At 36.6% G+C, this 12,628-nt stretch overlaps 1 protein-coding gene across 2 annotated transcripts in view; it reads left to right on the plus strand.

Moving 5' to 3' along the window:
* Nucleotides 1–12,628, plus strand: part of LOC131440707 (beta-lactamase-like protein 2 homolog) — a 73,607-nt gene that overhangs the window by 45,516 nt on the left and 15,463 nt on the right. For both annotated transcript variants that reach the window (XM_058612226.1, XM_058612225.1), the window contains one exon: nucleotides 12,212–12,378. In XM_058612226.1, the coding sequence (XP_058468209.1) occupies nucleotides 12,212–12,378 (167 nt within the window). The remainder of the gene's footprint in view (nucleotides 1–12,211; nucleotides 12,379–12,628) is intronic.

The following is a 12,628-nucleotide window of genomic DNA, read 5'->3' on the forward strand; positions in this document are numbered from 1 at the left end:
ATATCTGGAACCGAAAGTCACAACCATTTGATCTTCGAACTTGATCAACGGCCCAACAGTAGCTTTCAAACGAGCCCAAGTTTGTTAAAATCGGATCAGCCATCTCTGAGAAAATTGAGCGCGTTCAAATACAACGCTTTTTGTCGGTTACGTCACTTATACAATCATATCTCCGGAACCAAAAGTCACAGCCATTTTATCTTCGAACTTGATCAATGCCCCGATAGTAGCTTTCAAACGAGCCCAAGTTTGTTAAAATCGGTTGAGCCATCTCTGAGAAAATTGAGCGCGTTCAAATATCTTCGAAAAGTGCACATACATACACACATACACACACACATACACACACACACACACACACACACACACACACACACACAGACATTTTCCGATCTCGTCGAGCTGAGTCGAATGGTATATAACACTATGGGTCTCCGAGGCTCCGTTCGAAAGTCAGTTTTTCCAGCAATTCTAATACCTTTCTATAGAGAAAGGCAAAAAGCCTTCTTAGTCCACTTAGTGATGTTTTCATATATCTTGAAAAATCACCATAGGGGGGAGTACATGAAATTTTCGAAATCGAAAAAAAATTTTTGATTCCAAAAGGCTTAGAATTGCATGAAACGTCGAGATTTAGTGTCATCTCGAAAAAAAAATTTTTTGAAAAAATCGACTTTTTGGGACTTAGAAAAAATAAGAAAATTTTTATGTCCCAGAAAGTTGATTTTTTCAAAAAAAATTTTTTTTGAGATGACACTAAATTTCGATGTTTTATGCAGTTTTAAGAGTTTTGGCATCAAAAAAAATTTTCGATTTTGGAAATTTCATGTACTCCCCCCTATGGTGCTTTTTCAAGATCGATAATTGTCAAACCTTTACCACCGGGCAGCACCCCTTAAGCATGTCCGATTTAGGTCAAATTTTGCATGAAGGCTTTTTTCGAGGTGCTTAAACTTTTGAGCGCTAGAACTTTACGAAAATAGAGTTGATCCCAAAATTTTGGCACCCTTATATATACAAGAGCGGTAAAAATCAACGTGTTTTGTCGGTTACGTCACTTATACCATCATATATCTGGAACCGAAAGTCACAACCATTTGATCTTCGAACTTGATCAACGGCCCAACAGTAGCTTTCAAACGAGCCCAAGTTTGTTAAAATCGGATCAGCCATCTCTGAGAAAATTGAGCGCGTTCAAATACAACGCTTTTTGTCGGTTACGTCACTTATACAATCATATCTCCGGAACCAAAAGTCACAGCCATTTTATCTTCGAACTTGATCAATGCCCCGATAGTAGCTTTCAAACGAGCCCAAGTTTGTTAAAATCGGTTGAGCCATCTCTGAGAAAATTGAGCGCGTTCAAATATCTTCGAAAAGTGCACATACATACACACATACACACACACATACACACACATACACACACACATACACACACACACAGACATTTTCCGATCTCGTCGAGCTGAGTCGAATGGTATATAACACTATGGGTCTCCGAGGCTCCGTTCGAAAGTCGGTTTTTCCAGCAATTCTAATACCTTTCTATAGAGAAAGGCAAAAAGCCTTCTTAGTCCACTTAGTGGAATTTTCATATATCTTGAAAAATCACCATAGGGGGGAGTACATGAAATTTTCGAAATCGAAAAAAAAATTTTGATGCCAAAAGGCTTAGAATTGCATGAAACGTCGAGATTTAGTGTCATCTCGAAAAAAATTTTTTTTGAAAAAATCAACTTTCTGGGAAAAATTTTCATATTTTTTCTAAATCCCAGAAAGTTGATTTTAAAAAAAAATTTTTTTTGAGATGACACTAAATTTCGATGTTTTATGCAGTTTTAAGAGTTTTGGCATCAAAAAAAATTTTCGATTTTGGAAATTTCATGTACTCCCCCCTATGGTGCTTTTTCAAGATCGATAATTGTCAAACCTTTACCACCGGGCAGCACCCCTTAAGCATGTCCGATTTAGGTCAAATTTTGCATGAAGGCTTTTTTCGAGGTGCTTAAACTTTTGAGCGCTAGAACTTTACGAAAATAGAGTTGATCCCAAAATTTTGGCACCCTTATATATACAAGAGCGGTAAAAATCAACGTGTTTTGTCGGTTACGTCACTTATACCATCATATATCTGGAACCGAAAGTCACAACCATTTGATCTTCGAACTTGATCAACGGCCCAACAGTAGCTTTCAAACGAGCCCAAGTTTGTTAAAATCGGATCAGCCATCTCTGAGAAAATTGAGCGCGTTCAAATACAACGCTTTTTGTCGGTTACGTCACTTATACAATCATATCTCCGGAACCAAAAGTCACAGCCATTTTATCTTCGAACTTGATCAATGCCCCGATAGTAGCTTTCAAACGAGCCCAAGTTTGTTAAAATCGGTTGAGCCATCTCTGAGAAAATTGAGCGCGTTCAAATATCTTCGAAAAGTGCACATACATACACACATACACACACACATACACACACACACACACACACACACACACACACACACACACACACACACACACACAGACATTTTCCGATCTCGTCGAGCTGAGTCGAATGGTATATAACACTATGGGTCTCCGAGGCTCCGTTCGAAAGTCAGTTTTTCCAGCAATTCTAATATCTTTCTATAGAGAAAGGCAAAAAGCCTTCTTAGTCCACTTAGTGATGTTTTCATATATCTTGAAAAATCACCATAGGGGGGAGTACATGAAATTTTCGAAATCGAAAAAAAATTTTTGATTCCAAAAGGCTTAGAATTGCATGAAACGTCGAGATTTAGTGTCATCTCGAAAAAAAAATTTTTTGAAAAAATCGACTTTTTGGGACTTAGAAAAAATAAGAAAATTTTTATGTCCCAGAAAGTTGATTTTTTCAAAAAAAATTTTTTTTGAGATGACACTAAATTTCGATGTTTTATGCAGTTTTAAGAGTTTTGGCATCAAAAAAAATTTTCGATTTTGGAAATTTCATGTACTCCCCCCTATGGTGCTTTTTCAAGATCGATAATTGTCAAACCTTTACCACCGGGCAGCACCCCTTAAGCATGTCCGATTTAGGTCAAATTTTGCATGAAGGCTTTTTTCGAGGTGCTTAAACTTTTGAGCGCTAGAACTTTACGAAAATAGAGTTGATCCCAAAATTTTGGCACTCTTATATATACAAGAGCGGTAAAAATCAACGTGTTTTGTCGGTTACGTCACTTATACCATCATATATCTGGAACCGAAAGTCACAACCATTTGATCTTCGAACTTGATCAACGGCCCAACAGTAGCTTTCAAACGAGCCCAAGTTTGTTAAAATCGGATCAGCCATCTCTGAGAAAATTGAGCGCGTTCAAATACAACGCTTTTTGTCGGTTACGTCACTTATACAATCATATCTCCGGAACCAAAAGTCACAGCCATTTTATCTTCGAACTTGATCAATGCCCCGATAGTAGCTTTCAAACGAGCCCAAGTTTGTTAAAATCGGTTGAGCCATCTCTGAGAAAATTGAGCGCGTTCAAATATCTTCGAAAAGTGCACATACATACACACATACACACACACACACACATACACACACACATACACACACACATACACACACACACAGACATTTTCCGATCTCGTCGAGCTGAGTCGAATGGTATATAACACTATGGGTCTCCGAGGCTCCGTTCGAAAGTCGGTTTTTCCAGCAATTCTAATACCTTTCTATAGAGAAAGGCAAAAAGCCTTCTTAGTCCACTTAGTGGAATTTTCATATATCTTGAAAAATCACCATAGGGGGGAGTACATGAAATTTTCGAAATCGAAAAAAAAATTTTGATGCCAAAAGGCTTAGAATTGCATGAAACGTCGAGATTTAGTGTCATCTCGAAAAAAATTTTTTTTGAAAAAATCAACTTTCTGGGAAAAATTTTCATATTTTTTCTAAATCCCAGAAAGTTGATTTTAAAAAAAAAATTTTTTTTGAGATGACACTAAATTTCGATGTTTTATGCAGTTTTAAGAGTTTTGGCATCAAAAAAAATTTACGATTTTGGAAATTTCATGTACTCCCCCCTATGGTGCTTTTTCTAGATCGAAAATTGTCAAACCTTTACCACCGGGCAGCACCCCTTAAGCATGTCCGATTTAGGTCAAATTTTGCATGAAGGCTTTTTTCGTGGTGCTTAAACTTTTGAGCACTAGAACTTTACGAAAATAGAGTTGGTCCCAAAATTTTGGCACCCTTATATAAATAAGAGCGGAAAAAATCAACGTGTTTTGTCGGTTACGTCACTTATACCATCATATATCTGGAACCAAAAGTCACAACCATTTGATCTTCGAACCTGATCAACGGCCCGACAGTAGCTTTCAAACGAGCCCAAGTTTGTTAAAATCGGATCAGCCATCTCTGAGAAAATTGAGCGCGCTCAAATACAACGCTTTTTGTCGGTTACGTCACTTATACAATCATATCTTCGGAACCAAAACTCACAGCCATTTGATCTTTGAACTTAATCAATGGTCCGACAGTAGCTTTCAAACGAGCCCGAGTTTGTTAAAATCGGCTCAGCCATCTCTGAGAAATTTGAGCGCGTTCAAATACAACGCTTTTTGTCGGTTACGTCACTTATACAATCATATCTCCGGAACCAAAAGTCACAGCCATTTGATCTTTGAACTTGATCAATGGCCCGACAGTAGCTTTCAAACGAGCCCAAGTTTGTTAAAATCGGTTCAGCCATCTCTGAGAAAATGAGCGCGTTCAAATACAACGCTTTTTGTCGGTTACGTCACTTATACAATCATATCTCCGGAACCAAAAGTCACAGCCATTTGATCTTCGAACTTGATCAATGGCCCGACAGTAGCTTTCAAACGAGCCCAAGTTTGTTCAAATCGGTTCAGCCATCTCTGAGAAAATTGAGCGCGTTCAAATATCTTCGAAAAGTGCACATACATACACACACACATACATAGTGAGCGAATCTAATTAGTTTCCAACGGTGATGGGGGAAAGACCTAGTGATGGTTGAACAAAAATACAAACGGTTACATACAAATACTGATCCAAAGTTAATCTGGCAAGTGACTATGAAATAATCGTTTAATCATATTTCGAGATAGATGAAAGTCGAAAACGTTAGAGCAGCTATTGAATGTTATGCACATACTGGAAAATGGTTCATTGTAACCATAATTTGTTCGGGCAATGGGTAAACTCAAGAAACAATGAGAGCGTAGATTACGTCGATGGATGTCCAGATTAAACAATTTCAGAAGTTCGGGTCCAGTGTACATTAATAAAGGTCTTGGTAACGCGAAAGACGAAACCCAAGAGCTTGAAGGCCTTCAAAATCACATAATCGATGTGACTTTTGAAGTCCAGCTTGGAATCAAGAATGATACCCAAATCTTTCACGGAAGAAAAACTTTCGAGAATATTGTGCGAGATGCTATAGTCGTAGGTAATCAGCGAGCGTGTACAAGTAAACAACAAAACCGAACACTTCGAGACATTCAAAACCATTCTATTATCCTGACACCAGTTTGTGAATAAGTCTAACTGTGATTGCAAATATAAATTGTCTTCTTGACATTTAACTAAATAAAATAGCTTGAAGTCGTCTGCGAAGGATAGTTTGTGACATTTCAATATGAAGTTGAGATCATTGAGGTATAGTAAAAATAAGAATGGTCCAAAGAGACTGCCTTGAGGGACTCAAGAGTTGACAGCGAAAGGCACTGTAATGAAGTGTTCGATTTTCACAGACATTTCACGACCATTTAGATAAGACTCGAACCAATTTAGCAACGATCCATTGAAACCAAGTGTATTGAGTATTTCTACTGCCATCTGGTAGTTTATTTTGTCAAAGACTGCATAGGTTTCAGTGTAGATTGCATTAACCTGTAGGCGTACCTGTAAAGTTCGAACTATATAAGGCCGGTGGGTAATGTCAGAGACATAATTGGATATCGTGAATACGAAAACAACTGACATGTTCCTTAACACTTCCGAATATCAATTAGTTGATCAATTGTATAAATTATGCAAGCATTCCCCTTCTCCACATTTTTCGCAAAAACAAAGAAGGCTTCACTTGATCTCGATTACTGTGAATTGCACACAGCGAAAAGTGCAAAAATCTAACCAAACTGTTCTAGATTTGCACTAAACTGAGGATATTTACCTTCGATTTGCGAACAACAAATCGTAATAGTTCTTTAGAAAACTTTTAGAGCCATTAGAACGGCTGATTTTGTATAATGCTCTCCACCGTTGTTTTTTCACCAATGCTAATGACTGGCAGCTGTGACGTAATCGCTCTTGTCGAGAGCGAAACTAGCTGTGCAGACGACACAAAACACATCTGCTCGCAGTGGCGATAGAATCCAAACTGATTCTATTTTTGTTAGGAGCTTTCTTTTTATGTGATTTCGTTTGTAGCTTTTTCACTAATGGGCGGTCCTATGGCATACAGAATTTTATGGCATACAGAATTTTAATGTATGGCATACAGAATTTTAATGTCGATTATTTCATTTCGGATTTGCATAATTTTGTTGAAAGAAACTATCAATATGCTGTATGCATTCGTTTCTAGCATTCAGAAGGACCAAATTGAGGAACTCACTACGATATTCAACACTTTTCGGAACATTTTTCTTGAACGATTTGTTGTACAGCAGCAGATATTTTGTTCTCTTCCTTAGAACGCGTGCTGATTGGCTGGTGTCAAATGAGACAGGTTTTCAATAGTGAACTATTGAAATACTTCAATGTTTTTGGTATCCACGTTTAAGTTGAAAAATTTCGATTCTATTGGTAGTTAGATTATATAAATCCTTTCACAGATCACTGAGCTATGAGCTTTAAAAATACGAGCAAGGCAAACACGCCTTATGAATTATCTTCTTTGATACTCGTTTATACCAAACATTTCAGAAAAGTTTAATTTTGAATTATTTGAGATTATGTCACACAACTGATAATTTTATCATAAAATTGTGATCATATTTCCGATGGCATGTAGCCAAAATTATGTTGATTCGTTAGATACAACAAGAGATATTCACGATCAAAAACTTATCACTCTCTCAGAGGGTAAATTTTGAAAAGGCACCCCATAGTAAAGTATGTTAAGTCGTATTCACGACAAAAGAAGTGTAGCAGAGTAAGTTTGTTGCAGTTGTTCGTTTCGGCTTGAATCCGTGTTGAGTTTTTGAAATGTAGTTGTTGCTGTTGTATTTCAGGAAATCCAGAACTACATATAATTTCAAATAATTTAGATACGGCGCATAGTGCGGCTATACCACGATAATTAGATACATCGGCCTTATTTCCCTTCTTGAGCACTGGGAAAATAAATGATTTTTCCCAAATAGTTGGAAATGGTCCTGACCTAAGAGAAATATTGAACAACATCGACAGTGGAATTAGAAGACTCTTTGAGCCAGTCACGCACCCAGAGGGGGGGCCCGAGGGGCCCAGGCCCCTCCCGAAATCAAAAACATATAATTATTTAGAATGTCTCAGATATGTGTTACAGAAATAACAAGACAGTAAACGTAATGAAATGTAATACAATATCAGTTCCAGTGAAAAAAGTTAAAGTGTATGTTAAAAACAGCCGTAAAAACCACACCGAGAATTAGGTACATAAGCAGTAACATTATTTTGTAATCTTTGGGCCCCTCCCGAAATGAAATCCTGGGTACGGGCCTGCTTTGAGCACTTTTTCAATACTAACGAAGGAATACCATCCGGTCCAGCTTTGGAATATGATCTCATCTTAATACACGCTTTTTCAATTATAGAGGTTGTTATGAAGGGGTGAGAACCAGTCGGAGAGCGGCTAGGGACATTGATGATAGCTTTGGAGATCTGATTACTCGATAGAATTTCATCGGTGAATGCACTGCTGAAATGTCGTTGAAATAAGTAACAGATATCGCCGATGATTCTACATCACCAAGAAACATGTGATCGAGAACGCCTGATTCTTTCGTTTGTTCGTTCACGTGGTTCCAAAATCTCTTAGGGTTGATTCTCGGATTATTTCGTACTCGAAGAAGGTGAGCATCGTATAACATTCTGTTCAGTCGTTTATAGCGGTTGTTGAGGTAGATATAGTGAGATCGCAATTGAAGCGAAGGCCTTTTATAAAATTTCCTTAATGCAGACCGTTTAGCGCACTTACAACGTTTTAAGGTCAGATTTGCTCATGGGAGATGTATTCGTAGTATGTCGCTTCGGAAATAATATTGAAAACGACGGGCGTGTCTTCTGGTATAGTGATTTTAAGGGGAGGGTGATGGCGACAAGTTGCTTGTTTCTTGCTGCTTAAAAGTACACGCGGAACTGAACAATGTATGCTAGAAGCAGCTTAGAAGTTCGTTCGGTTGTGTCGCGCGAACTATCAAGTTTATTAGTATTATTATTATTATTATTATTATTAATATTATTATTATTAATATTATTATTATTATTATTATTATTATTATTATTATTATTATTATTATTATTATTATTATTATTATTATTATTATTATTATTATTATTATTATTATTATTATTATTATTATTATTATTATTATTATTATTATTATTATTATTATTATTATTATTATTATTATTATTATTATTATCATTATTATTATTATTATTATTATTATTATTATTATTATTGTTCAAAAAATTCTTTAGCGTGGCCCGCCTAAGAACACTTGCCAGCTTCTTGGGATAAAGATGATCTGGGTCGGTGGATGCACTCAATTATTCCTAAAATATCGACAAAGGCATGGTTCAGGGGACTGGATGTGAGTAGGGACGTTAGATACACATCTCCTTCGAATTGGACTTTCCGAGACTAATCATTGTGCTTGTGGTGAAGGTTATCGCGATATTGATCATGTCGTTTGGACATGCGTGGAGTATCATGATGTCAGATTTCAACTAATAAATTCCTTGCGTACCCAAGGTAGACTATCCAATGAATGCGACATTCTTGCTTGTCGTGACCTTCCTTACATGAAACTTCTTTATCATTTCGTTGAGTCCATTGGAGTTCCAATTTAAATTTTATTATATGTTAGACTGTTCTCTCTTCCATGAGTTCAACCAATAGATATTGAAGTGATGAACTGATACAAACAAGCCTGAAATAGTTATAAGATCATGTACAAAATAAATGTATTTTATTTAATGCAATTTATAATAGCAACTCGCTTGATAAAAACAGTGTTTAGATCAATTAATGAATACCAACATACTAATATGATATTCGAAATGTATTAGGTTCAAAGTACTATGTATTATGGATGCCACGGCGAAGAAAAACTTATGTATATTGCCTATGAAAAAATCGTATTTATGAAAAAAAAATTATTGTTATTATTATTATTATTATGAATATTATTATTATTAATATTATTATTATTATTATTATTATTATTATTATTATTATTATTATTATTATTATTATTAGTATTATCGTTTTGTGTCTTCTTCTTCCACCGTACCTATTGTCGGTGTAGTGTATATTGTCATTCTATATGGCGATTTGAAAACTTTGACACTCTTCGCCCTGTAACTGCGGAACCGGAGGTCAGATCCGGATGAAATTCCGCAGTAGCTTTGAAGCTAATATGATCTTTAATTCAAATCAGGATTTGTGAAAATCGGTTCAATCATCGCCGAGAAATAGAAGTGAATTCTATTTTTTTTTTATATTTCCTTCACCACTTTCGGCGCTTTCGAAACAGGAAAAGGGGAAATCAGTAGTGCCGAATTAAGTTTTTATGTCCACAAACTAATAATCTCCTCTAACTGGAAAAATCTATCAGACAGTTTTATTGATCGTGTACCTAATTTTGACCATCATTCGTGATACTAATGAAATTGGTAATTTTCCACTTATTGTTTATTGTATATTGTTGTTTATTTTACAGTTCATCTGACAATGTATGTCTTAATGGATAAAAAATTAATGTAAAAGTAAAACTTAAAGTGCATTATTACGGTAGACAACACGAAAACGATCAAGTAATCTAAAATAAAAAAAAAACATTAGACGACACGTTGAAATTAAAATATTCGGCAAATTCGGAATCGTAGGCAAACGAATCTGAACGGTTCATTTTGACCATATAGTGTGTTACGAGTTTCCAATAGCAGAAAAGGTCGTTGTCGAAGAGGCCTCTCAGGAGTATACAAATTTAGTCGCTCGAGTAAAGCAGGGCAGTCTACACTACCCATACGCAGTTTCGCAGCAAATGATGCTTGAGCATAACATATGCTCTTCTCAATTCCAAAGGTTCAAGATTTAGTAAACGGCAACGGTCCTCGTATGACAGTAGCTGCGTTGGATCAGACCAAGGTAAAAACCGCAATGCGTATCTCACGAATTTTCGTTGAATTGCCCCAATCCTGGTAATCCAATTAGAGTGGAACAAGCACCATACAATCGCATTAGATTCGAGCAATGACCGAACCAGCGAGCAATATAGGGATCTCAAACATAACGAATCACGGAACTCGGACGAAATCTTAAAGATGAAGCCCAGTTGTCGGTTTCCTTTACGAATGATGTTGTCATAGTGTAACTTGAAAGAATCTTCACGATTCAGAATCACGCTAAGATCTTTAATGTGCTCTGTTCGGGCGAGGGAGCGTCCTGAGATTTTGTAATCGAAAGCAACTGGAGCTTTTTTACGGTGGAAGGAAATAATCCTGCATTTTTTACGCTAAGTCCACTAGGTTGTTAGAGCCCCAATTTTGGAATACATTCAGCATTTTTGGCTTTCTCATATAGAAAGGCTATGCAATCATGAATCATGCAATGAAAATCGACTTTTTAACCGAGGCCCGGAGGGCCGAATGTCATATACCATTCGACTCAGCTCGACGAACTGAGCAAATGTGTGTGTGTGCATGGAGTTTTTAAAACGACCGATTCAATTTTTAAGCAAATCATCGGCTGTCAGACTTGCTTCAGTCACAACACCGTCAATTTCCACCTCCTTCGATGAAATGTAAACTTTATATTCAACAGCAAATAATTTACAGTTTGCAATTTTCACCTGTTTCAAATCGTCAACAACAACTCGAATTTTATCTCTATTAACTTTACATATTTCTTTAACTTCAGAGAAATGTGATGTCCAATCCTTTGTAATTTGCATCAAATTTAAAATCTTTTCTTTTTTCGAAGATATGGCCCAGTGGTACCCTTTGGATAATGTTTAGCCCTTGGAGTATTTAAGCTCTTACTAGTATCCGGAATCGGATTCGGATGATCTTCCATGAGATCATCCATTACATTAACCATTTTTTTGTAAATTAATAATATCAAAATGAAAATCAAAACTTATGTTTAGTAAAATTTCAGTTATAAGAAAAATAAAAAAATAAATTAAATTAAATCTATCTTGTTGCTGTTGTCTCTGTTCCTCTATCGTAAAGAACGACGTGAAGCTCATCCAACGATTTCCAATTGGCAGTCTTTTGGTATCGTCTTCTGCTATCTCAATTGCTCTGCCGTCGTTGTGGTCACCACTGAACTTGGTGTGCTGTCTGTTCCTGACCCCAGGTACAGTACTATTACTCTTGGTGGCGATCAAATGTGATGCTTGCAGTGTAGCACCTCGCGATATATGTCGTCTCTTTTGATCCTACGCAGCGTACAATTCTGGTACCTGGTAGATCAGCACTGGGTTGCTTTAGCACCTCTGTGCCTTTGCTTCCCTTCGTCTTCGCACCTCTGTGACTCATCACTTCTATGCGCTCGCACCTCTGTGTTTCTACACCTCTGTGCGTATGAGCGGGATTGCCTTCGTTGCTAGTTTTCCAGTCGGGAAACGCTCCGAATATTGCCTTTGCTATGGGCAGTTTAACTACCTGAAGCTTAGAATTGTCTAGCTACATTAGTTGTGCAGTTAATGAAATGATTTAGTTTTACTAACTTTGGATTGTAAATTTAAGTGAATAGCGACGCTCTTTTGTTGTGCATCTACCGAGACGTGAATTTACATGACTTTTTCGTAGTGTGTAAACTAGAACTGTTAAACCTATCCATCTGGCCATTGACTAACATAAGACTTAGGGAATCTGTTATATGTTTAAAATACATTCACAAATCTTTGCTAATCTAGATTATATTTTCTTTAAACCACCCACTCTCATTCTTAGACCAGTACATGAATAAAAAAACTTTTTTTTTGCTCACAGGCGGATACTTGTCGATACTGGCGATGCGAATGTGCCGGAGTACGTTAGAAACATTAAATCTACTTTGTTCGATGAAAGAATCTTGATAAACGACATAATAATTTCTCATTGGCATCATGATCATATCGGTGGAGTAAACGATGTTTTAAATGTCATCGAAAATAGAGGTATTTGAAGTATATTAAATTTTTCGTATAAATATTTACAAACTGATCACACATACAATGAGACTTTTCATATGAGTGATGATTCCATTTTTCATATTATATACAGTGTTTGTACGAGGTGTGAAAATTAAGTAATGATATTGACTTTATTGTCGCGTTTGTGGTAAAGATGCGATACCGAACTTTGTCTCCCCTTCCCCGGCCTCCTTCTCCTCGCCACTGATATATTTACCACCACTCTAGCATGTTT

Source organism: Malaya genurostris, chromosome 1, assembly GCF_030247185.1.
Source record: "Malaya genurostris strain Urasoe2022 chromosome 1, Malgen_1.1, whole genome shotgun sequence".
NCBI classification, from domain to species: Eukaryota; Metazoa; Arthropoda; class Insecta; order Diptera; family Culicidae; genus Malaya; species Malaya genurostris.